This window comes from Leucopleurus acutus (genome assembly GCF_964270905.1).
Source record: "Leucopleurus acutus genome assembly, chromosome: 8".
NCBI lineage: Eukaryota > Metazoa > Chordata > Mammalia > Artiodactyla > Delphinidae > Leucopleurus > Leucopleurus acutus.
Genome location: NC_139151.1, coordinates 84886512 through 84910443, shown reverse-complemented (window position 1 = coordinate 84910443; position 23932 = coordinate 84886512). Strand labels below are relative to the sequence as shown.

The window sequence follows — 23932 nt, the reverse complement described above, 5'->3', positions numbered from 1 at the left end:
AGGGAACTAAGATCCCACAAGCTGCAGGGCACGCCTCCCCTCCCCCCCCCCAAAAAAAAACCCACAGCAGAATTTCATCTCGGTTCCAAACAAGTCACAGAGGTGACTATGGCTGAAGGGTACTTGGAGGCTACCAGAGCCCGGGAGCAGAAAGGAGCCTCAGGCTGCAGCCAGGCTGGCTAACCCGACATCCAGGCCAATTGGGAGCTTGGCAAGGGCACACAAACATTTTGAAAAACATTTTCATATTTTTTTCAACAAAGGAGGAAAATTCATAAGTGTTGGAGTTTCATATTGTTTTTGTTTTCGATAACAAATCGGAGGAAGAACATCATAAACTTTCCGTTTCAGTGTTTTATCATAAAGGTCTTAATCTAGTCCTGGCCACAGGGCTTTTTCTGCACCGGATCCTGGAGCCCGCAATTGCGCCGGCTCGGGTGACCTTCGCTGGCAAACTGCGGCGCGCAGGGCGAGGCCGGAGTCTGGGCGGGGTGGGGCCGGCGGGAGGAGGCGGAGCCCGCCCCAGCCAAGGCGATAAAACGGGACTGGACGACCCTAGCAGGCGTACCCGCGCAGAAGCGGACGACGAGGGCTGGAAGGTGAGGTCTGGGGGCCAGGAGGGGAGCGGAGCCGCGCTCCGAGTCCGGCACTCGGGGATTTGGGCCGGCGCATGCGCCAACGGGCAGCTGGGCCCGGGCCCCTGCCATCGCTGGACTGGGGGGTTTGGAGGGTCCGAGAGGGCCGTGCCCACCCTGCGCCGGCCTCCGCGCCCAGGGACGGCGAGATCCGGCGCCCTTCCCCCCGCCCGCGGCCCGCAGAACTGGTGATTCCTTTGTATACGACCAACGAGAAGGGGGGAGCGGGCGCGCTTTCCAAAACATCCCCAATTCCGCGGGCCCTGCCCTCCATTCTCCTGGGAGTATTTGTTTCGAAATTTGAATCTGAAGGGAAGCTCTTGCAGTTTAGGGAAAAGAAATCGCATCGCACCTTGAAAGGAGGTTAATGCCATCCCTGGAAGTTATGGACATTCTTCTCTTCCTCTGGAGGTTTAAATTTTGAGTTTGAAACAGCAGGGTGGGGTCGTGACTTAGACATTTTGAGTCCAATTTTAGTTTGCTTGGGCCAGCTTGGGCCGCACCCTTCATAGAGTCTAACGGCAGACTTAAGGAAACGTTAAGTAGTGGTTTTCTCCATGGATCCTGGAAATGTACCAGGTAACGTTCCATTTCTCCTCTGACGTAGGGGGCTTCACCCCTTATCCCGGAACTCACACGAAGAGCTGGGATTTGTGACTCACCCTGGCGGTAGTTGTGTGACTTCTGAAACTCGGATCTCGTCCGTGCCCTCGGAGTCTTTGTGAAATAGCGATTTGGCCTGGTTGCCACCTAGTGAAGGCTCTGGCCCAGGCTTCCTCCGGTTTTCCTTTTGACCAGTGCTTTCCTTCTTTCCTATAATGCCTCATGTCCGCTTTGAAAGTGCCTCCTGATTCTTGGCCAGCTGATTCTTTTAAAAATCCTGTTCTTGGCCAGTTTTTTAAGGATATCAGGGGGCCCCAGCTGAGACCTGCCCACCACTCTCAACTGCAATAATTCTATTTCATTCTAAACAAATCAGCCCATACGTTTTACAAACCTAGAGACATAGCCCACACCATATCAGGGTTGCTTGTGATGATAGACATTTCTTAAAAAGGAGGGAGAGACCTCAAATACAGGCGAGATAATCCGAAGATTACTTTGTGTGCAATTCTGAGAATCACAGATCAGGGAAACAGCTCTTTCCTACCACCTTGCTCTCCGTTGTCTAGCTTCATCTGTCGGTGATGATGGCTCTGGAATGCTCCTAAAATAAGTACAATTTGACATGGTTTGCTTGCAGAGAAGTGATGAAGTTCATGTGTGGTCAAGGGCCTGGGCTTGGCACCAGTTTGAGCCTTGGCTCTGCTCTTACTGGCTGCGTAATGCTGAGCATGCTATTTAACCTCATTTTCTTATTGCTAAAATAACAGGCCTTACTTCTTAGGGTGTTATAAGGACACGAATATCTCACCAATTATGAGATAATTCGTGGAAAGGACTCTGTGCGCACCTGGTAAGCGGAGAACAAATGTGGCTGTTAATGTTTCGGTACCCATGTTCCCCGTTGGGGGCAGCTTACTCCCAGTTCTCTAAGGAAGGCACATACAGCTCAGAATGTTAATTGAGGGAGGTGCCTGACTGCGGACCAAATGTGTGAAACGATGGCTTCTGTATTTTCAAACAGAAAACTATAAGGAAAACACCTCATTATGCTGAGTAGCTTGTAAGGTAAAAGTCCAAATAAAAATGGATGTTAGAGTGTGGAGAGCGGGTGTCTAATGGAATTCAGCTTTGACAGCTGCAGGTACAAGCTCTTGAAAAGAAATGCATTAAAAATTCTGGGCCAGCTCCAGAAGAACCTCACGAGCACAGACGCCATAAACAAAACCAAGCCCAGAGATGCTTGAGAATTTCTGAAGCGGAGGACATGTTATTACTACACCCTATATCTTGTGAAATATCTTCACTACACAGTTGGCTCTCCATGTACAATCTCAAAGGGCAGGGCCGTGAGGAAGCTGTCTGGAAAGGGCCCTCTTTGGAGAACTAGAGACTTGAGTTCCTGGAACAAATTGCAAGGAAGGCCCTTCCTTGTTGAGGAAGCTTCTGATTTGTGTAGTTTAGAGAGTTCTGAGATGGTTGTCTCTGGCACCTCAGAGTAGCTGGGAGGGACTGTTCATTATGATGGTGGCTTTCTGTTTGTCTCTACTTGCTGAAGTAATGACTTCTCTGAATTGAGTGATCTTTGTGTAAGATCAGTGATCTTCTCAGCTTGCCAGGCTGTGTGTGTACAAGGTGATAAGGAGGCAAAGCCCCAAGCCACTAACACTACTGGCCTCCGGGTAATGTTAAGCTACTTGTGAGTTACTGGCCCCTGGTAAATAGAAGGGAGATCCACCCAGTGTGTCTTTGCAACTAACCTGTTGCCTTGGGAACGGGTAATTTCATCCCCTGGGGCCTCCATTAATTTCCTATAAAATAGGAATGTTGGGTTTAATTTTTGAGAATACTTCTAGCCTTAAAGTTTATCAGCCTCTGAGGCTCCAGGCTCCCAGGAACAGAAACTATACTCCTGGGCATCTGTGAATCTTGTGGCAACGTTGCCAATGTAAAATCGCTTCTCTGGTGGCCTGTGTTAACCAATTTATTTCAGAAGCTGAATTCACAAGAAGTTTCCCCACCAGAGAGTTTAACTGTGGTTAAGAGCTCAGACCTGGGTTTAAATGCTGCTCTGCCACGTACCAGTTCTGAGGTTGGTGTATTCATTTTCTATTACTGTTGAAACAAATCACCACAAACCTAGTGGCTTAACACAACACAAATTTATTAATCTTACAGTTCCATCTGTCAGAAATCTGACCCGGGCCTCACTGGGCTCACATCAACGTGTCAGCAGGGCTGTGTTCCTTTTTGGCGGCTCTGTGCGAGAATCTGTCCCCTTGACCATTCAAGCTATTGGCACAGTACAGTCTTTGGGGTTGGAGGACTGAGGTGCCATTTCCTGGCCGAGTGTCAGTTAAGGACCATTCTTCACTCCTAGAGACCACCTGTATGCCTCAGCTGTGACCCCCTTGCTCTGTCTTCAGAATCCCCATGGGTGGGCAAAGTCCATCTCACTCTTTGAATCTTCAGCTCAGTGTGGTCCCCCGTTAGAAATGCTAATTTCTAACTGGGCCCCACCCAAGACCTGCAGAATCAGAACTTAGAGGGTCAGGGCCCAGCAATCTGTGTTTAACAGCCCTCCAGGTGATTCTGATGCCCACTAAAGCTAGAGAACCAATACTGTTACCCTATGTTATTTTCTTCCTGGTCTTTAGTGTTAGTTGGTGTCCACCTCCGCTAGATTGTAAGGTTCTTGAGAGTGGGGCTTCGCCTGGTTCAGCAGTCACTGTAGCCCAGTGCCTAGCATGGCACCTGCTCAGCTCACAGTGGGCTCATAAATGACTGTTGTGGAGATGACTGGGGGGTAGGTGCCGAGACTGAACTTACTTCGTAGAGTAAATATATGCACCAATGGATTCCTTCAGTTTGTTGGGTCATTGGTGTGTTAAATATTTTATGTTCACATTTATTTCGATTGTTTAGATGGATAGATAGATAGATACATAGATAGGTAGATAGATAGATAGATATTTGGGGGGACTGGCTGGGGTCTTTGGATGGACGGCAACACGTCTTTGTTTTCCTATTTAAAATAATGGAATATAGGCTTACACTATCCATAAACTGGCTACCCAAAACATTTTCAGGAACTTGATTAGGGGTGCCTGTATTTGTAAATCACCTTGCAACTTGTAGCTTCCCCTTACATCTCAGGTGGATGGAAATGAATAAATAATGATCAGGTTGGTTCTTATTGTAGGATGAGAATCTCTAGTACTTCAGAGATCTTTTGTTTTAACCCCTTGCTGCTTTCTGCTGGCATCTTTCTGCATCATCTCTGATCTGTGATCTCTGCTCTCTGTGTGAACATTTCCAAGTGATGGGGAGTTTTTCACATTTCACCAGGGAATTGATTTCCATATGTGCTGACACTGTGCACAGTGCCTGGCACATGGCAGGGAGGGAGGGAGGGGTGGAGTGATAGCAAGCAGTTGCTCTTAGGAAGCTCAGAATGCCTCCCTAATTGATCCTAATGCTGTCTTTGTAAATTACACAGAATAACGTCTCCCTCTCTTCCTTGGTGGCCCTTACCCTATTTGAAGATGGTTACTGTCTCTGACTATACTTTTCCAAATAGGACAGCCCTGGTTTATCCCAACCGTTTCTCCTGGCTTTTACAGCTGTGTACTTTGCTGTCCTGATAAACTGGAAGAAGTTCAGAAATCTGGCACCTAATAGTAAAAATATTATTTCCAGCTCAGGTCTAAGCCCAGGACAGAGTAACCCCAGGATTGTGTGTGCATTTGTCTGTTCCTTAAAGTGCCACGTAACATTTTAGCCCATAGTGAGCTTTAAAACCCGCAAGTCTTATTTTTATATTTTATCATTCTATAAAATCATTATTACCACTTCACAAATTAGGAACTGAAGTAAAGTAGTTGTCTGCATTAAGGTTATATAAATTGACAGCAGAGTGGGATTAGAATATAGGTCTTTCAGGACGACTAGAAAATCACACAAGCCTCATTTTTTTTTTTTTTTTTTTTACAAATATAGGGTGTGACTAAAATAACTATTTTTAGACATAGGAGAATATATACCCATGAAATATTTTTTACCTTAATGTAGCAAATTTTGAAAGGTGGTATATATTTTTAATACTTAATCAGGTGGAGTAGTAGAAAAATAAAAACTTAAGCTGCAAGTGAAACGACACCTAAGTACATTAAAATATTCTTCACTCATGTTGAGAGCTCTTTCTGTAAAAAGGTTCATTGTTAAGAAAATATATTTAAGCATAAATAAGATGCTCATAATTCTACCATGCTGTTAATCCCATGATCCAAAATTTTTGGAAAAGTGGGAAGGTGTTCCAAGCATTTTTTTATACGAGTGTGTATGTATGTATGTGTGTGTGTATATATATATATATATTTTTTTTTAAGACAAAGTAATAAAATTATAGCTTTTTTTTTTTTTTTTTTTTGCGGTACGCGGGCCTCTCACTGTTGTGGCCTCTCCTGTTGTGGAGCACAGGATCTGGACGCGCAGGCTCAGCGGCCATGGCTCACGGGCCCAGCCACTCCGCGGCATGTGGGATCTTCCCGGACTGGGGCACGAACCCGTGTCCCCTGCATCAGCAGGCAGACTCTCAACCACTGCGCCACCAGGGAAGCCCTATAGCTATTTTTAAACTGGCTTTTTTTCTTAATACATTGTGAATAGCCTTCCATGTCTGTTACTCTTCATGGCTGTGTAGTTCCCCACCATGGAAGTGTACCATAATTTACTCATCTTCTTGTTGGAAATGTATGTTACCAAATTTTTACTATTTTAAACAATGCTTATATATCCTTGACTGTTACTTATTCCTCTGGTGAAAAGCCTATTTGGCGTGCCCCTGAAGGAATTCCCTTTAGAGTCAACTTCAGAGCCACCCAGGAAAATCTGTCCAGACTTCCTAAGGCTGGCTCCAGACGTGTCCTATGACTCCCAAATGGTGTTTTCCAATAGGCTCACCTATCTTATTCTGTGGACCTTTTCCAGAATGACTTTGGGTCTACGGCCATACCACCCTAAACGCGCCCCATCTCATCTGATCTCAGAAGCTAAGTAGGGTCGGGCCTGGTTAGTACTTGGATGGGAGGCAGAATGACTTTGGGCTGTTTCCAATAATTAAATCCATTTAAATGAGTCTCAATATGTTTAGAAAAGAGTGATGAGGTCTTCTGGATGCATCTTGCATCTAAGTGTTTGGTTGGGTGGATTGAAAAAGTAATGGCAGCTCTCACTTCATCTACCATCTGATCTACACTTAACTTATGGGCATCATTTTTAAATTTAAAATGGAGGATGTTTTAGACTAGGGGGAAGAGTTTCAAGCCATGAGGTTCGGTTCTCTTTTTAATTCTGTAACAGACTTGCCAGAAGACAGGTGATCTATGACTACTAAAAGGGAAAGTTTTGTAATGTGCGGAGTTTCCTATTTCTAATTATAAAAATAATGCTTGGCTCATTATAGAATATTTGGGGAGGTATGGCAAAAAGTAAAAGGTCAGGAAGAGAAATAAGAGATTATAAATAATCCTGCTTAGTGTTTACTACTATCAGCAGCATTTTGGGAGCATTTATAAAATAGCTTTAAAACAATCAGCTATTTTCTGTCCCCCACCCCTGCCATTTCATAACAACATATCGCTCTTGGAAATTCATATTTTAGTAGTGGTTAATGAAGACCTGGTCTTCCGATCCGAACAGCTCAACATCCGTACACTGATCACTTCCTCTCTCTGCCACACCCTCCACCCGCCAACACCCCCTGCCTGCCCAATTTCTTTTCCTGGGAACCTCGTGACTTCCCAGTGATACTCATGGTGGCTACTGCTTTTTGAGGGCCTTCTTTGGCCAGGCACCATGCTGTGCAGTACCTGTGATTATCCCTGTGTTTACTTGGTGAAGAAGGGAGGCCCAGAGGTTGAGTAACACACGGCAATAAGTGGCAGAGCCAGGTGAACTTTGTTCACCGGTCGACGAGAAAGCCTGTCCCTAGACCAGTTCACTGTGCCGTTTCCGCAGCTTTTGTTAAGAGATGAGCCTTTCTTAGTAGACCCTTCTTTCTGATGCGTGTCATCAAGGGCGAGTTCACTGCACTGCACCCTCTTTGTTGTAATGGTGTTATTCATGCCAAGGACAATTCCGAGGGAAGTCTCCTGGAGCTTGCAGCTCCTGCCAGCCCGGCGCCCTTCCAGCACCTACCCGCCCCCGTCAGGAGGTCCCTCCCTCCTCCTCCAATAGGGCTACCTGAGGAAGCAGATGTTCTTAACTTTTAGGGAGAGTCTGATGCTCTCCGCGTCCCTGTTCGGGGACCTCAGATGGGTGCCTTCCTCTCCTGTTCTCTCGCAGCACTTCTTCCCAGCCCCAGGCCTGCCTAAGCTGAGTGTGTGCATCATCCTTTCTACCCAGATGCCCCCGAGCATGAGGAACCAGGCAGGGAGCTGGGGTGTGCTGGGCCTGGGCCACTGGCTGGGGGGTCGGTGGCGCGGGAACGCTGTGATTCTCTCCCTTGACCCGTCTGGCTCCCGACAGACGGCATTGCAGGGGCGTCAGGTGCTGGCAGGAGGGGCAGGGGCCTCTCCCTGAGCTATTAGGATGCAGAGACCTCGCTGCCTCCATCTCTCAGGCTCAGGGAACAAGAGAGCCTGGAGAGGCCAATAGTCTGACCCGGAGGTATGGACGTGCCTGACTTTGGGCAGGAAATCTGGGTGTGGTCAGGAAGGAAGTCCAGGGTGAGGTAGGAAGCGGTGACAGCCACCACTTTTCTGTGACTGTCAAGCACATAGTTAACTTGTCTTATCTCACCTCAGTCTCCTGGTGTAGGAAAGCGCCCATGTACCTGCCCCTTGTCATAGGTGAAGAGAACGAGGCTCGGTAGCCGTGGCAGAGCCAGACCTCGTGTCCAGGTCTTTGCCAGCCCAGTCTGAGCTTCTGACCACTGGCATCGGGCAGCCTCAGGTCCTCACCGCACAGGGGTGCTGTGGGCAGCTACGCCCCGGGAGGGTCAGCCCGGTGGCATTAGTAGGCTGTGGTAGGTGTTGCAGGTACCAGAGGGAAGTGGGGGGTATTCAACCTGTAAAGAAAGGCCAGGCCCAGTTAGATTTTCTCCCCACTTTCCCACACGTCAGCAAGCAACCTGTCTCTCTCCCGGGCGTGGCTTTACTCAATGGCGTCTTCTTTGGGCAATGCCAGGCCCTGCCCTGTTCGCTTCCCAATTCTCCCCGGCCTTCCTCAACCAACTCCTCAGCATCACATGACCTTCAGAGGTGTGAGAGATGCCATTTCCAACCCAGAGGAGGGCAGGGCCCACCCACCAAGAGCCCCGTCTGTCTACCAGGCAGAAATCCTGGCCTGTGCGGCCCAGGAGAATAGAACGTGGAGCTGCCCTGGTTTGGGGCAGCTGCTGCCTCCTTGTTGGAGGATGGCCTCAGGGGAGTCGGGTAGGGTCGGGAGACTCCTTAGATCTACTGCTCATGATTTGGACTTAAGCAAGTTAAAAACCTCCCGGTGGGGACTTCCCTGGTGGTCCAGTGGTTAAGACCTCACCTTCCAACGCAGGGGGTGTGGGTTCGATCCGTGGTCCTGGAGCTAAGATCCCGCATGCCTCAGGACCAAAAAGAAACCAAAACAGAAGCAATATTGTAACAAATTCAATAAAGACTTAAAAAATGGTCCACATAAAAAAAAAATCTTTAAAAAACAAATAATAGGACTTCCCTGGTGGTGCAGTGGTTGAGAGTCCGCTTGCCGATGCAGGGGACACAGGTTCGTGCCCCGGTCCGGGAGGATCCCACATGCCGCGGACCGGCTGGGCCCGTGAGCCATGGCCGCTGAGCCTGCGCGTCCGGAGCCTGTGCTCCGCAGCGGGAGAGGCTACAACGGTGAGAGGCCCGCATACCGCAAAAAATAATAATAATAATAATAATAAAGTCTAAAAAAAAAACCCTCCCTGTGTCTTGGCCTCCTGCTCAGGTAAAAGGAGGGTTCAAGGTGTTTCAGCCCTCCCCTCTTCTCCCCTGATGCTCACTGCCACACATCTAGGCATTAATGTAATGGGGACTTGTCACCAGAGGTACCTGGAACCCCTCCTTACTTTTCCAGAGTGATTAAGGAGGAGGTGGGGAGCCAGAGCTTCTGTGCACGCTAAGCCTTTGCTTCCTGTTCTGAAGGCACACTGGTGCCCTCCAGAGTTACCCCTTCCATCTGATGCACTGGTGCCCTCCAGAGTTACCCCTTCCATCTGATGCACTTAGTGGCGTGGCCTGGAGAAGTGGCCCTCACTGGGCTCAGGCTCAATTCGGCCAGCAGCTGGGGGTGGGGCCTGCAGAGCTGAAATCGCAGGTGCTGCATTATGTACTTTGTTAATATTCTCATTTGAGTCAGCGACCCTGAGGGGGAAGATAGTGCTGTCCCACTGCTCAGTCATGAACACTGAGGCTCAGAAGAACTGAATTTATTCAAGGGTGCACGGCTACTGTAGGTGAGAGCTGGGGTGGGCCCGGTGTGCTTTGACTCCCTGCCGCTGCCCCTCCCACCAGGCCCGGCAGCATTTCTTCAGTAAGCCGAGGTCTCAGCCAGGGAGGGACCAAGCACGGCCCCAGCTGAGAGCACCCTAGGCTCGTCGCGCCCAGCCCGGACGTCCCCTGCCTTCTTGGTCTGCTCACTCCTTCCCATGTGTCCTGAAGCCCCCAGGCCTTGCACCCCTTGGTTTCTGAGATACCCGGCAATCACCTGTGTTCATGACCATGCTTTGTGCTCCTTTCTTCCAGACCCTGCAGCCGGTCACAATGGGAAGCAAAGGAGTGTTCGCCTTGCTCGGGCTCCTGTGCAGCCTGGCTGCCGTCTGCCGCGTAGGTGAGTGGTCCACAGGGACAGGAATCTGGATCAGGTAGGCCGCCTCGGCCCTAAACTTTTTCTTAGGCCTCAGGAAGACCAAGCTGATGCCACAGACCTCGGGCCGAGCTTCCGTTCTTTCGCCATCGGTGCTACAGGTCCAGGGTGGTGTGACTGCTCCTTCCTGTGTTACGGCCCTACCCTGAGTGGAGCACCTTCCTGAGTTACAGTTCATCCTGGGTGACAGAGCTGCTTGAGTGGGGAGCGATTACACTGAGCTGCTTGAGTTTCACCCCATCCACCACCCGCCGCTGGGGCTACCGATGGATGCCATCTTCAGAGTGCTGAGCCCAGCCGCCCGCCCTGGGCTTCTCCTGTGTGCTGCTGCTGCTGCTGGTAGCATTCACGTGCCAATCACTATTCTCAGCATTTTACATGTATTTACTTATTTAATCCTCATGTCCACCCTGTGGAGCAGGGACTATTTTTCTTGCCATTTTACAGGTGACAAGACTGAGGCCCAAAGAGATTAAATAACTTGTAAAATATCACACCAAAGTGGTGCAGCCAGAATTTGAACCCAAATAAGCCTGGCACCAGAGTGTCTGCCCCAGCTCCTTCTCGGGGCCGCCCCTCCCTGCCTGCTGGAGATCCTCGTTACCTCTGTAACAGTAGGAACACCTGTGTTATTTGCTTTGCTTCACTGTAAACATCAAAGGTCATTTTCTGCCTATGTCACGTTGGTACTACTAACTGTTATTTATTTATTTTTTTTGCGGTACGCGGGCCTCTCACCGTTGTGGCCTCTCCCGCCACAGAGCACAGGCTCCGGATGCGCAGGCTCAGCGGCCATGGCTCACGGGCCCAGCCGCTCCGCGGCATGTGGGATCTTCCCGGACCAGGGCATGAACCCGTGTCCCCTGCATCGGCAGGCAGACTCTCAACCACTGCGCCACCAGGGAAGCCCTACTAACTGTTATTTTTGAGGGGTGGGGACAGGAGGCAGAAAAGGAAGTAGCCATGCGGTGGGCACTACAGAGGCATCTGCATTTTGGAGCATGTCTTAGAGCTTGTAGCTTTAGTAGCTCCCATATGATGAATGCTTACTAGGTACTAGGACCTGTACCCGACCCTGGCTCATTTAATCCTTCCAGCCATCCTGTGAGGGCTCAGTACTATTACGCCCATCTTACAGTTGAGGAAACGGAAGCAAAGAACAAAGTAGCCCAAGGACATGTTTGCACAAGTTTTCCCTTTCTGAGAAAAGACAGAAGTCACGACCCCCCTCCCTCCCCACGTCTGTTGATTGTAGTCACGGAGGTTTGTAATGTGGTTCGCTATGTTACAACATACGTTATTGTCTTAATTCTTCTACCCAGTGAATTTTCTGTAGGAAGAATAGCCTGGTCATACCTGCTTTCCAGCAGTCTACGTTTGTTTATGGATCAGGCTTGGGTTTGGCGCTGTTAGCTGTTCTGTGACGGGTCTCGGGGGCACTTAGGTTTTTCCTGAGGGAGTTGGAGTGTGAAGAAGATCCCCTCCACCCTGGCTAAGTAGCTAGAATATCAAACAGCCACTGACTTATTGCTTTGCCCCTGACCCGGTCTCCCCCATAACTGGTCCTGGTTTCTTCTCTTTCCCACTCAGGACAATTAGAAGAACATCACGGTAAATAAACCAAGCGTGGGCTTCAGAACTGATCGCCTGGGTGTGAGTCCCAGCTCTCCTCTTAGTAGCCGTGTGACTTTTGACAAGTTAGTTAACATCTTGGTCTTAATTTTCTCTTGAAAAATGGGGATGGAGATCCTTGAGCCTGCCTCTTATAGCAATTCTCTGAAGATTGAAAGTTTAGGTATTTGAACACTGTGTTAGCTGTGAATATTTCTGCCTCACAGAAGTTCCAAAGGTGAGCTCTCTTTCCTCTGTCTGAAGGTTTGACCTGGCCATTTAAGATGTTATAGGGACTTCCCCGGTGGCGCAGTGGTTAAGAATCCACCTGCCAATGCAGGGGACACAGGTTCGAGCCCTGGTCCGGGAAGATTCCCACATGCCGCAGGGCAACCAAGCCCGTGCACCACAACTACTGAGCCCGTGTGCCATAACTACTGAAGCCCGCGTGCCTAGAGCCTGTGCTCCACAACAAGAGAAGCCACTGCAATGAGAAGCCTGCGCGCCACAACAGAGTAGCCCCCACTCGCTGCAACTAGAGAAAGCCTGCCTGCAGCAATGAAGACCCAATGCAGCAAAAAATAAATTAATTAATTAATTATTTTAAAAAGATGTTATAGAGAGCTTCACTCCTATCTGTGCTCAGGAAGTGAGGAGCCACTTTCTTCTGGCCTTTGGAGAATTCCTCTTCCTGGTGATGAACTTTGGCCTTAGAACTAAAAGTCAGCTCTTGGGTTCTAAAACCCACATTTCGTCTTGGTTTAACCATGCCATTCTTTTATGAGGTTTTACATATTTCATCTTTGAAAATGTCTTTTCACACCGATAGGTACTTCCAAATACTGATTACGTGGCAGAAGCCATGTGGCCAGAAGAAGGTGATCTCTTATTGTAGCAAAGAGTATGTCCACATGAATCAGGAAAACTTGCTTCCAACTCTTCCCATCACAGATGTGGAATATGACTCATCTTTTTCCATCACCATTGTTGTAAAAACAGAGAAGGGAAAATAATCCAGTGAAACTTGAAGTCTAGCCACCAAAGATGAATCCTAAGAACATGAGTGGGAGCAGTAGTCATTTTTCAAATTGGGGAACCAGAGGCATTTGCTTCTGATATAAGTCGATCCTCGTGTTCAGTGTCACTGTGCATGTCTTCCCACCCACATGGGTTTAAAGTGTATGGCTGCTGCCTGCCCCTTGACTGTGTTTGCTTCTGGCGATGGGTCAGTCCCTCAGCAGAGAACAGCTGCAGTGAGGACGCCTTATCCCAGAGGCCATCAGACTTGTTCTGCAGAGGTCCAGATAGTAAATATTTCAGGCTTTGCAGGCCAAGAGACAAAAATCAAGGATATTATGTAGGCTTTTATATAAATAAGAGAGAAAACAAATTTCTCCAAGTTTTTAATTGGCAGAATTCAAAAATTTAATAATTGAGTACAATTATTTATAATACAGATCTACTAATGAGAAGAATGGAATTCTTTCTGGGAGAATAACATTTTGCTTACTTGGGATTCAAAAGTTAGTGCTCCCCATCATCAAATTGGTTGCAAACGTTCATCTGTTAATACTGATCTGTAATGAGATTTCATGCATTTCGTCTTGGAGCATGTCTTTTCACACAGATAGGTACTGCCAAATACTGATGATCAGTCTGTGAGAATGTTATGTGATAGAGCATATTCATTGCTTGGAAGGTGTTTATAGAATTCTGTTAGTTTATCCTCTTAATGGATTCCTTTTAATATGTCATTGCATTGCAGATTAATCACTTCCGGTTGAAAGTAGGAAAAATCTTCTCAATTGCACAGTTAAATGGATTTTGAAATCTGGAAATTCCCTTTGCACTTGCCTCAGGGTCCAAAAAACTGCTGCTGGAACTGTAGTTTGAGCTTGGAAAAATATATCTGCTGCAGATATATGTGGGAAGGAAGCCCACTCTGAGTTGCTGACCTCTGACCCACACTAATGGAGCTGGTGGGCTTGCTTCTGCTGCCAGGAGGGTGAGTCATTGCTGGTCTACCAGGTTCTGACAGGCATTCTTCCTGATCCTAGGTCACAGCCTGGAGTGCTACAGCTGTATTAACCCAGCTAATGGCTGCACTACCACCGTCAATTGTTCACGTAATCAAGATACTTGTCTCATCGTTAAAGCCGGTAAGAGCCTCCCCCTCCCCCTCTTCCTGAGTGTAATGGGATGAAGAGAGCCTGGGAAAAGATCTGTGCCGCTCTCATTCTTGTTAGACTCGTATTCAACAAGTAATAGCTACCATTTAATAGCACCAGTTGTGTGCGGCACTAAGCACTTTCCATTTGTTTTTTTATTTAATATTTCCCAGCTACCACTCGGGGTAATATTTTATTCCCGTTTGGTAAATGAGGAAACTGAGACTCAGGTTAAGCGACAGACTAAGGTCAAGGAACGAGCTCAGGATCTGAACGTGGGAACCCATCTAATTCCAACACTTGTGCTCTTAACAGCAACACTGGCTGCCTCGCAAACTTTTGAGAGCCTGCCCTGTGCCAGAGCCTGAGCTAGCAGGTCGGGGTGCAGAGATGAAGAAAGGAGACGATGAAAATTGTGAAAGAGGCCTGTGTAGCTATTACAGATGTCTTTATTGATACCCGTGTCTCATTCCGTGGGGAATTTAATACATACAGAGTCCTGAGGGGACTCAAGCTGAGCTCAGAGGACAGGTAGGAAGTAAGAGGACTAAGAGAGGAAGGGTGTTCCCAAGAAAGGCAACAGTAGCTACCGAGGCTTGGTGGCCTCAGAGAACAAGGCACTCGTGGGCTTGGGGTAGGGAACTGGCAACATTGACAAATTTTGTCAAATCTGCATTTTCCAAATTGGTTAGACTATGGAATCGCTTCTTCCATAAATCCTATTAAAATAGAATTTAGGAAACCTGATTGAAAGGAGGAGGAGTTTCACTTCCCCAGAAAGGAAGAATCCCTCAATAAGTAAGGACGAATTAGAATTATCCTGTTTAAAGAACAGGAGTACCTCATAATTTTGATATAAACTCCTGGAATACAGCTCAGATTCCAAGGCCTACATGTAAGGTCCTTGATTCTGTAGGGGACAGTTCCTCTGCCTCACCTGGAGGACTGTATTAACTCATTGTTAATGTAGAAAGCATAGTGAGGCCCCCAGAGAGAACAGTCATTCACTCCACAAATATTTGAGCACCAATTATCTATGAGCACAGAGACCTACTTCTTAACCCTGATTGTCTGTGTCTCTTGGACCCCCACTACAAAAAGTATAATTTCCAAATGAGAGAATAAAGGCAATATTATGTGTAGAATAAGTATTAGATTATCAGTTAGAAGCTTTGAGCTCTGATCTCTGTCTTGCCACCAGTAAGTTCTTCCGGCCTCTCTTTTTTATTGATGAAGTGGGTGTGTCAGATGATAGAGGTGGAGAGAAGGAAAGAGGGAAGTAGACTAGACTAGGAAACAAATCCCATTGTTTCCTACCTGAATGGTTAAACTTTCATTTTAGTTGTTTCCAACATTATTGAAGTATAATTGACAAATAAAAACTATATATGTTTAAGGTGTACAACATGGCAATTTGATATACATATACATTGTGAAATGATTACTGCAATCAATCATTGTTACCTTTCTGTGTGTGACGAGAACACTTAAGATCTACTCTGTTAGCAAATTGCAAATAGACAATACAGTCTTGTTAACCACAGTCATAATGCTGTACATTAGATTCCCCAGAACTTACTCATCTTATAATGAACTGTTATGCTTTGTAAAAATGATTAATGTAAACAAGGAGGCACGTCTATTAGAATGGCCAAAGTCTAAAACACTGACAGCACCAAATGCTGGCAAGGATGTGGAGCCCCAGGAGCTCTCATTCATTGCTGGAAGGAATATAAATTGGTACAGTATGTACTCTCACCATAAGATTCAACAGTTGCATTCCTTGATATTTACCTAAATGAGTCAAAAAATTACGTCCACTCAAAAACCTACACATGGATGTTTATAGCAGCTTTATTCATAATTACCCAAACTTGGAAGCAACCAAGATGTCCTTCAGTAGATGAATGGATAAATAAACGGTGGTACATCCAGAGAATGGACTAAAAAGAAATGAAGTATCAAACCATGAAGAGACATGAAGGAAACTTAAATATGTATTACTGAATGAAAGAAGCCACTCTGGGAAAGCTACATTGTTATGATTCCAACTATGTGATGTTTTGGAAAGGGCAAAACCAAGGAGATAATAAAAAGGTCAGTGGCTGCCAGGGGTTAAGTGGGGGAGGAGGGAGGGATGAATAGGGGAGCACAGGATTTTTCGGGCAACGAAGCTAGGACTCTGTGTGATACTATAATGAGGGACACATGTCATACATTTGTCAAACCCTATAGAACGTACAGCACCCAGAGTGCACCCAAATGTAAATAATGGACTTCGGGTGATGATGATGAGTCCATGTAGGTTCATCAGTTGCAACAAATGTACTGGCGGGAAATGTTGATAGTGAGGGAGGTTGTTTGGGGTGGAGGTGGGGCTGTCGGGGGCTCTATGGGAACTATGTACTTTCTGCTCGATTTCGCTGTGAATCTAAAACTCCTCTCAAGTCTAAAATCTATTTTTTTAAGGATAATGTGAATCTTAAATAGTTTTCTTCTTCTCATGAACATAGGTCCCAAAACATCAGCTAGACATGTGGTAACAGCAGTTCTTGAAATATAGATATTCAAACCTTACAGTAAGGCAGATAGTAACAGAACATCTAAATGCCCCTCCGACTCTGATTGACGTCAGCCTGGGAGAGGCAAGGCACACTGTCATAAACAGGAATCAAAGGCCACGCATACACTGGAGAAATTATTTAATTAATCTAGCCACATTGTCTCCCCAGCTGTGAAGTAGGAATACTTACCTCCCGGGGTCAGTGGGGCAGTTAGTGGAGAAATGTGCGTGATAGCGCTGTGCGGATTCAGTCTAGAAGAGAGACAGATGGGCACTACTTCAGCCACTCATTTACTGGCGTCCTGGCTAGGTCCTGGAAATATAAACCGTGTACGGAGAGTCTGGCAGAGCCTTTGATGACAGTGCCAAGCAATCATTTCTATAATGGCCTTTCAAATAAGGGACACACTGAAGGATGCCTAAGGCAACTGGGGGCTACTGCTTGGTAAAGGCAGACTCAAGGCAAATCTTCGAAGAGTGGGGAGGCTGTGCCTAGCAGAGAGAGAACCTCTAACATTCCGGTGACTCTGTGATATGATCCACTTTTACTCGTGTGATTCTGACAGTGGCTTTGGTGAGAAGCTCACCATTGAAGGTTGTTCTGCAAATAAGATCATTCAAGGAAAGTGCTTGGCTCACTGCAGGACACATAGTAAGTGATTAATTGGTAGCAATTATTAATAAATTACTACCTGCTCTCCCCAAGCTGTTAGGTTTCCCTAATTAACATTTTGGTGACTTTCATGCTTTTGCAGTTCCAAAGCCTGATGACTACTACATAAGACAGTAACTTGTCCTATTCAACAGCATTCTTTGGTACAGTGTTAGAAGCATCCACTTAAATATTTATGATCCAAGCAGGTAGAGTCACTGGAACACTCTTATCTGGCCTCTGCCACTTGACCAGACTTCATTAAAATCCAGGCCAAACACTCATCTCCTCTGAGGGGGAGGACAGAACAGTTATACCTGCAGTTATAAACTTAGAAGTTTTGTTCTGAGCTGTGAATGAAATAGAATAAACTAGTTATTGGCCTTAAATAAGGAAATAAGCATCTGTATTTTTTTCTTTCCAACACAGAAGAAAAGAAAATGATTCCAGGGTGGGGACCAACCTTCTATATCTGTGTGTCCCCCGCATCTAGTACAACTAACTTCTCTTCTCTCTCAGCTCTCACTTTTTTAAAATATTTAACGTAATTTTTCTCAATATTAAGTCACTATAAGCTAATTGGCATCGTATATCTTGGCCTGCATCTTCCTTTGTGTGTAAAAATTGGGACCATAATGGCACGTTCTTTTGGAAAATTTTCCTGCTTTGCGGAATAATCTAATGATTTTTAAAGGAAGTTTAGGCTATGTTTAAAATAAATTCATCCAGTGATTTTTTTATTTTAAATCTCAATCTACAGAGAAATGTATAAATGAAAGATAGCCTTCTGTGAGGGTAACACTGTTAAATTACTTGGGAATCTTTCCAGAGAAAAGTAGTATACTCACCCCCACACATAGACTTTATACAGGTGGGTCACATTCTACATGTTGTTCTGCATCTAGGCTTTTTTCTATTGAGATATAATTCACATATCTCAGTTCCAAAGTACATTTTAAAGTGCACAGTTCAGTGGCCTTTAGTATATCCACAACTCTGTACGACTATCACCACTCATTTTCAGAACATTGTTATCACCCCAAAAGGAAACCCCGTACCCATTAGCGGCCACTCCCTATTCTTCCCTCGCCCATACCCCAGCAGGGAGCACTATCTACTTTCTGTCTCCACGGATTTGCCTATTCTGGGCATTTAGATATAAATCAAACCATACAGTGTTGGAGTCCTTTGTGACTGGCTCCTTTCACTAGCATAATGTTTTTTTGTTTGTTTGTTTTTTTAAAGTATATAATCTATTATTTTTTTAAATTTTTTTATTCATTTATTTATTTTTGGCTGCATTGGGTCTTCGTTGCTGTTCGCGGGCTTTCTCTAGTTGCAGCGAGAGGGGGCTACTCTATGTTGCAGTGCACGGGCTTCTCATTGCGGTGGCTTCTCTTATTGCAGAGCACAGGCCCTAGGCACACGGGCTTCAGTAGTTGTGGCTCGCGGGCTCTAGAGCACAGGCTCAGTAGTTGTGGTGCACGGGCTTAGTTGCTCCACGGCACGTGGGATCTTCCTGGACCAGGGATCAAACCCATGTCCCCTGCATTGGCAGGCAGATTCTTAACCACTGCACCCCCAGGGAAGTCCCTGCGCATAATGTTTTTAATGTTCACCCATGTTATTGGATATATCAGTACCTCATTCCTTTTTATGGCCAAATAATATTCCATTGAATGGATATACCACATTTTGCTTATCATTTACCATTTAATGGACATATGGGTTGTTTCCACTTTTTAGGTGTTTTGAATAATGCTGCTATGAACATTCGTGTATAAGCATTTGTGTGAACATAGTTTTCAATTCTCTTGGGTAATATATTTACCTAGGAGTAGAATTACTAGGTCATATGGTAACTATTTTTAACCTTTTGAGGAAATGCCAGACTTTTCCAAGATACCTGCACCATTTACCTTCCCACGAGCAATATTTGAGGATTCCAATTTCTTTGCTTCCTTGACACCACTTGTTATTTTCCAATTTCTTGACTATAGCCATCCTAATAGGTGTGAATTGATCCTCACTGTGTTTTGATTTGTATTTTCTTAATGGCTAATGACGTTGGGCATCTTTTCATGCACTTATTGGCCCTGTATATCTTTGGAGAAGTATCTATACCCTTTGCCCATTTTTTAATTGGGGTGTCTTTTTATTATTGAGTTGTAAGAGTGTTTCATAGATTCTGTATACTATACTCTTATCGGATATATGATTTGCAAACATTTTCTCACTTTTTGTGGGTTTTGTCTTTTTAATTTTTTAAAATAGTGTTCTTTGAAGCACAAACGTTTAATTTTGTTGAAGTCCAATTTAACTATTTTTCTGCATTTAAAAAAACCCTCAAACTCCTCCCATGTCAATACACATGGTCTGTGGCATTCCTTATCTGCATGGAACTTCGTTGTGTGGAACTCTACCATAATTTATTCAAGTGCTTTTTTATTAACCAACTGTTTGTCTTTTAGTTTCTTGTTGCTACAGATAGTACTGCAGTGACCATTCTTAAGCATATATCTTAACCTTTTTTCAAGTAACTTCATAGGGTAAATTCTAGAAGTGGGATTCCTGGATCAAAGAGGGCATGTGTTTAAAAATCTTTGTAACTCTCTCAAACATTAGTATGATTGCCTGTTGCCTTCCATATACACACAACTGTATTGGCTCTGATGAGACTCTGCTTTTATGGAAAAGTTCCATTCAGAGCTGGATCATTATTTACTTAATTTTTCCCCTTTATAAGCTAACTGGGATACATATTTTTACCCAAATGTCTCTATTTCCCCAGGATAAGTTCTAAGAAGTAGAACTGCGAGTTCAAAGACAGGTGCAGCGTTTTACCTGCTTGAGTGCTTATCTTTGCGTGTGTGTATTTCCCCCACAGTGCCAATGAAAACTTACTACCAGTGTTGGATGTTTGACCGTTGCAATTTCGAAGCCATTGCGAAAGCCTTAGAGGAGAAGGAGCTTAAGTACCACTGCTGCCAGGAGAACCTGTGTAACAAAAGTGACGGGACGAGTATATCAGGGAAAACAGCTCTGCTGGTCATCCTGCTGCTGGTGGCGGTCTGGAGCTTTTGTCTCTAAATCTACACCAGAAGGGCTTCTCCTAAATCTCCTGTTTCTGTATACTCCTCATTTCCTGTGCTGCTGCGTTCCAAAGGCTTTATATTTTCCAGCTGGATCCTGTTGGGAAAGACTAAAACTAGCTTGAGCAAGTTAGATTAGAGAGAGGAACTCAGAGGGACTCTGAAGACCAGTTCTGTTGGCAGAGAAGACCTGTTTGAGGGAAAAAGTTTGAGTGAAGTGCATGTGATTTGAGTAAAGTTGTATGCTTCTTACTCTGCTCTTTGCAGTGACAGCTTGAGTAGATTCTCTGCAGTCCTCAGCTATTTCCCTCTGGTTCCTTGGATGTAGTTAATGTGATCAGTACTTTTTTGGGTGACTGGGGCAGGGGGCTCCTTTTCAACAGTCTCTCACAAGGCATGCATTATTCTCGCCTTTCATGGTCCCTGTATTGCCAGGTAGGCATGGTGCATGTTCCAGGTGTGGGCTGTGGACAATGAGATTCTTAATGACTGTTGTATTCTCAGCTAGAAGGTGACTGGCTGGGAAGGAGGTAAGCTTTCCAGATGGCAGGGCACGGAAGCACAAGGTTTATCTTTAGAGAGGTACCAGAGGCTGAAATCTGTGTTTTCTTCTGTCCCGAAATTTTGTATTGTCTTTGCTGTCTTTCAGTAGAAAAACGCAGTAACATAAATTAATGGTGTGTTAAAACTATCCCTCCCACTCCCCGTCTTTTTTATTGGAATGGTAGGCTGTCTTAGCTTTGTCACACACAGTTAAAAACTAAACATTTGAATATTCTATGTTACTTGTGACTTGCAGTTGTTAAGGGTGCTTATTTTAAATGTTACTGGTAGGAAAACTCTTCATATGTGTGTGTATAATACATGAATGGAAAAGGAGGAGCCTTTGGGGTTGCGATTTGAGATTTCCAAATGTCATCATGAATAGTAACAGGTCTGCAGGGATGTGTTTTACCTGCCGACATCCAGCCTGTTGGCTCCTAGCTGAGTCAGCACAGATAGTGTAAAATACATCTGTAAGGGCTGTTAGCGTAATCACAAGTGCTGAGGCTTTCAGAAGCGCTACCGGTTTCCTAAAAAGTGATACACCTTTTCAGGAGGACAAAGTTTTGCCTCTTTCTTGTGGGTACTGGTGAATAATTTAAGATCCAGTAGACAGTGACATTTGTATGCTTACAGTCTTGGCTGTATTTAACAGCATAGTCTGACTTTTGCCGACGCGAGTGGAATTTATTGATTAACATTTAAAAAAAAAACAAAAAAAACACCTTGATTATGTGATCTGTTGGACAAACCAGAATGAATACTGCCTTTCTGAAAATAAAATCTCATCAAATGCATGAGTGTGGTGATTGGCCCAAAGGGTAACAACATAGGTGACACGCCCAATGGTAGCAACTGAAAGAAGAGATCTTGGACAGTACCAGATTTCCTCTGTTGATGCCATTACTTAAACACAGACCAATAGAGGCTTCCCCATCAAAACCTAGCATTACCTTAGTGCTCTGTGTTCCCTATTGGCTCAGAGCTTTTCCTTACATCATCTTTAATCTTCTGTTCAAAGACAAAATACTAGGTGTGACTCTTTCGTCAACAGAACTTTTTCTGCCCAAGAAAGTACTGACCATGCCCACAGCAAAGTGGCTCATTTCATGCAGTGCCTTTTAGTTCCAAGGAACAAGAACCAATTTTGACTCACTTAAGCAGAAAATGAATTTGGGGGAACTTTGAAGGGGCATTCAACCAGACTGCAAAAAACCAGTAGTCGGGGAGAGTTCCCTGGTGGTCTAGTGGTTAGGATTCAGTGCTTTCACTGTTGTGGCCCAAGTTCAATCCTGAGTCGGGGAACTGAGATCCCGCAAGCCATGCAGTACAGCCAAAATATTTAAAATGTTAAAAAAAAGCCAGAGAGGAGGAGTCAAAATGGTGGTGTGGGAAGATGCGGAGATAGCGTCTCCCCACAAATAGGGCATCTGCCGGCCGCTGGTGGGGACTCTGACCCCCAAGGTGACGGGAGGAACCCCAAAGTGAACCAGTAGGACGTAGGGGGACCGAGGAGGGAGGAGGAGTGGAGAAGACAAGATCAGCACCCCTGAGGCCAGGGAGATCAGGAGAGGCATGTGGGAGGGACTCTGGGAAGAGCCGGAGAGGAGCAGAGGGCGATCGCCTTGCCCACTTGGGCACGGGGAGCCTGCTGAGCTCCCAGGCGGGTCCCCTGCCCTCCAAGGCTCTCCCATCCCCCACCCCCACCCCCGCCTGACTGCATTGGACCTGGGGACATAGGAAGGAAGCCAGGGAGATCAAGAGATGCAGGCGGGAGGGGTGCTCCCAGACCCCAGACTGGAGGAGCAGGAGAGGAGAGGAGGGTGTTTGCCCCGCCCACTCGAGCCCAGGAAGCCTGCTGAGCTCCCAGTGAGGTCCGCTGCCCTCAGATGGGGATGGGGGGGCACGCCTGGGCCCCTTCTGTTCCTTGAGCCTAAGCCCCACCCCCCACAGCCCCCAGGGCCTTTTCCAGCCCTGTGGGTCCTGAGCATAGGCCCCACTGCCCAAAACTTGCCCTTGATTAGGCCCCGCCCTCCACAGCCAAGGCCTACCCCCCCCTTTTTTTCCTTTCCCTCCTCTTTTTTACTATTTTGGTACTGATGTACCTTCCAGTTGTTGATTCATCTATATTTTTATTTTTATATTCTTTCTAACATATCTGTTAGTTTCCTAGTCTAATTTTATTTTTTACTCTGTTCTTTCTCTCTTTTTTTTCTTGTCACCCCACACGGCTTGCAGGATCTTGATTTGCGAGCCTGGGGTCGGGGGGAAGCTCCTGTGGTGGGAGCTCTGAGTCCAAACCACTGGACTAACAGAGAACCTCAGACCCCAGGGAATAGTCATCGGAGTGAGGTCTCACAGAGTTCCTCATCTCAGCACCAAGATCCAGCTCTACCCAATAGCCTACAAACTCCAGTGTTGGAAGCCTCAGGCCAAACAACCAGTAAAACAGGAACACAATCCCACTCATAAAAAAGAGAGAGAGAGAGAGAGAGAGAGAGACAGCAAAAAAATATGTCACAGATGAAGGAGCAAGGTAAAAACCTACAAGACCAAATAAACGAAGAGGAAATAGGCAATCTACCTGGAAAAGAATTCAGAGTAATGATAGTAAAGATGATCCAAAATCTCAGAAATAGAATGGAAGCACAGATTGAGAAAATACAAGAAATGTTTAACAAAGATCTAGAAGAACTAAAGAACAAACAGAGATGAACAACACAATAATTGAAATGAAAAATACATTAGAAGAAATCAATAACAGAATAACGGAGGCAATAGAACAAATAAGTGAGCTGGAAGACAAAATGTAGAAATAACTGCCAAGGAGCAGAATAAAGAAAAAGAATGAAAAGAATTGAAGACAATCTCAGAGACCTCTGGGATAACACTAAATGCACTAACATTTGAATTATAGGGGTCCCAGAAGAAGAAGAGAAAAAGAAAGGGTCTGAGAAAATGTTTGAAGAGATTACAGTGGAAAACTTCCCTAACATGGGAAAGGAAATAGTCACCCAGGTCCAGGAAGCACAGAGGTCCCATACAGGATAAACCCTAGGAAAAACACACCAAGACACATATTAAACTAACAAAAATTAAATTCAAAGAAAAAATATTAAAAGCAGCAAGGGAAAAACAAAATAACATACAAAGGAATCCCCATAAGGTTATCAGCTGAT

General features: G+C 45.6%; 1 protein-coding gene across 2 annotated transcripts; it reads left to right on the top strand.

Moving 5' to 3' along the window:
• Positions 1-497: 497 nt before the first annotated feature.
• On the top strand, positions 498-21550 carry CD59 (CD59 molecule (CD59 blood group)). 2 transcript variants are annotated; one of them, XM_082845487.1, is made up of 4 exons: positions 498-599; positions 10004-10088; positions 13793-13894; positions 20006-21550. In XM_082845487.1, exons 2-4 carry the CDS (start codon positions 10022-10024, stop codon positions 20206-20208), a joined length of 372 nt encoding a protein of 123 aa, XP_082701613.1. In that variant the 5' UTR covers positions 498-599; positions 10004-10021; the 3' UTR covers positions 20209-21550. The 2 variants fall into 2 exon arrangements, with proteins under 2 accessions (XP_082701613.1, XP_082701614.1); XM_082845488.1 differs by lacking the exon at positions 498-599 and adding an exon at positions 1282-1304.
• The last annotated feature ends 2382 nt before the right edge of the window (positions 21551-23932 follow it).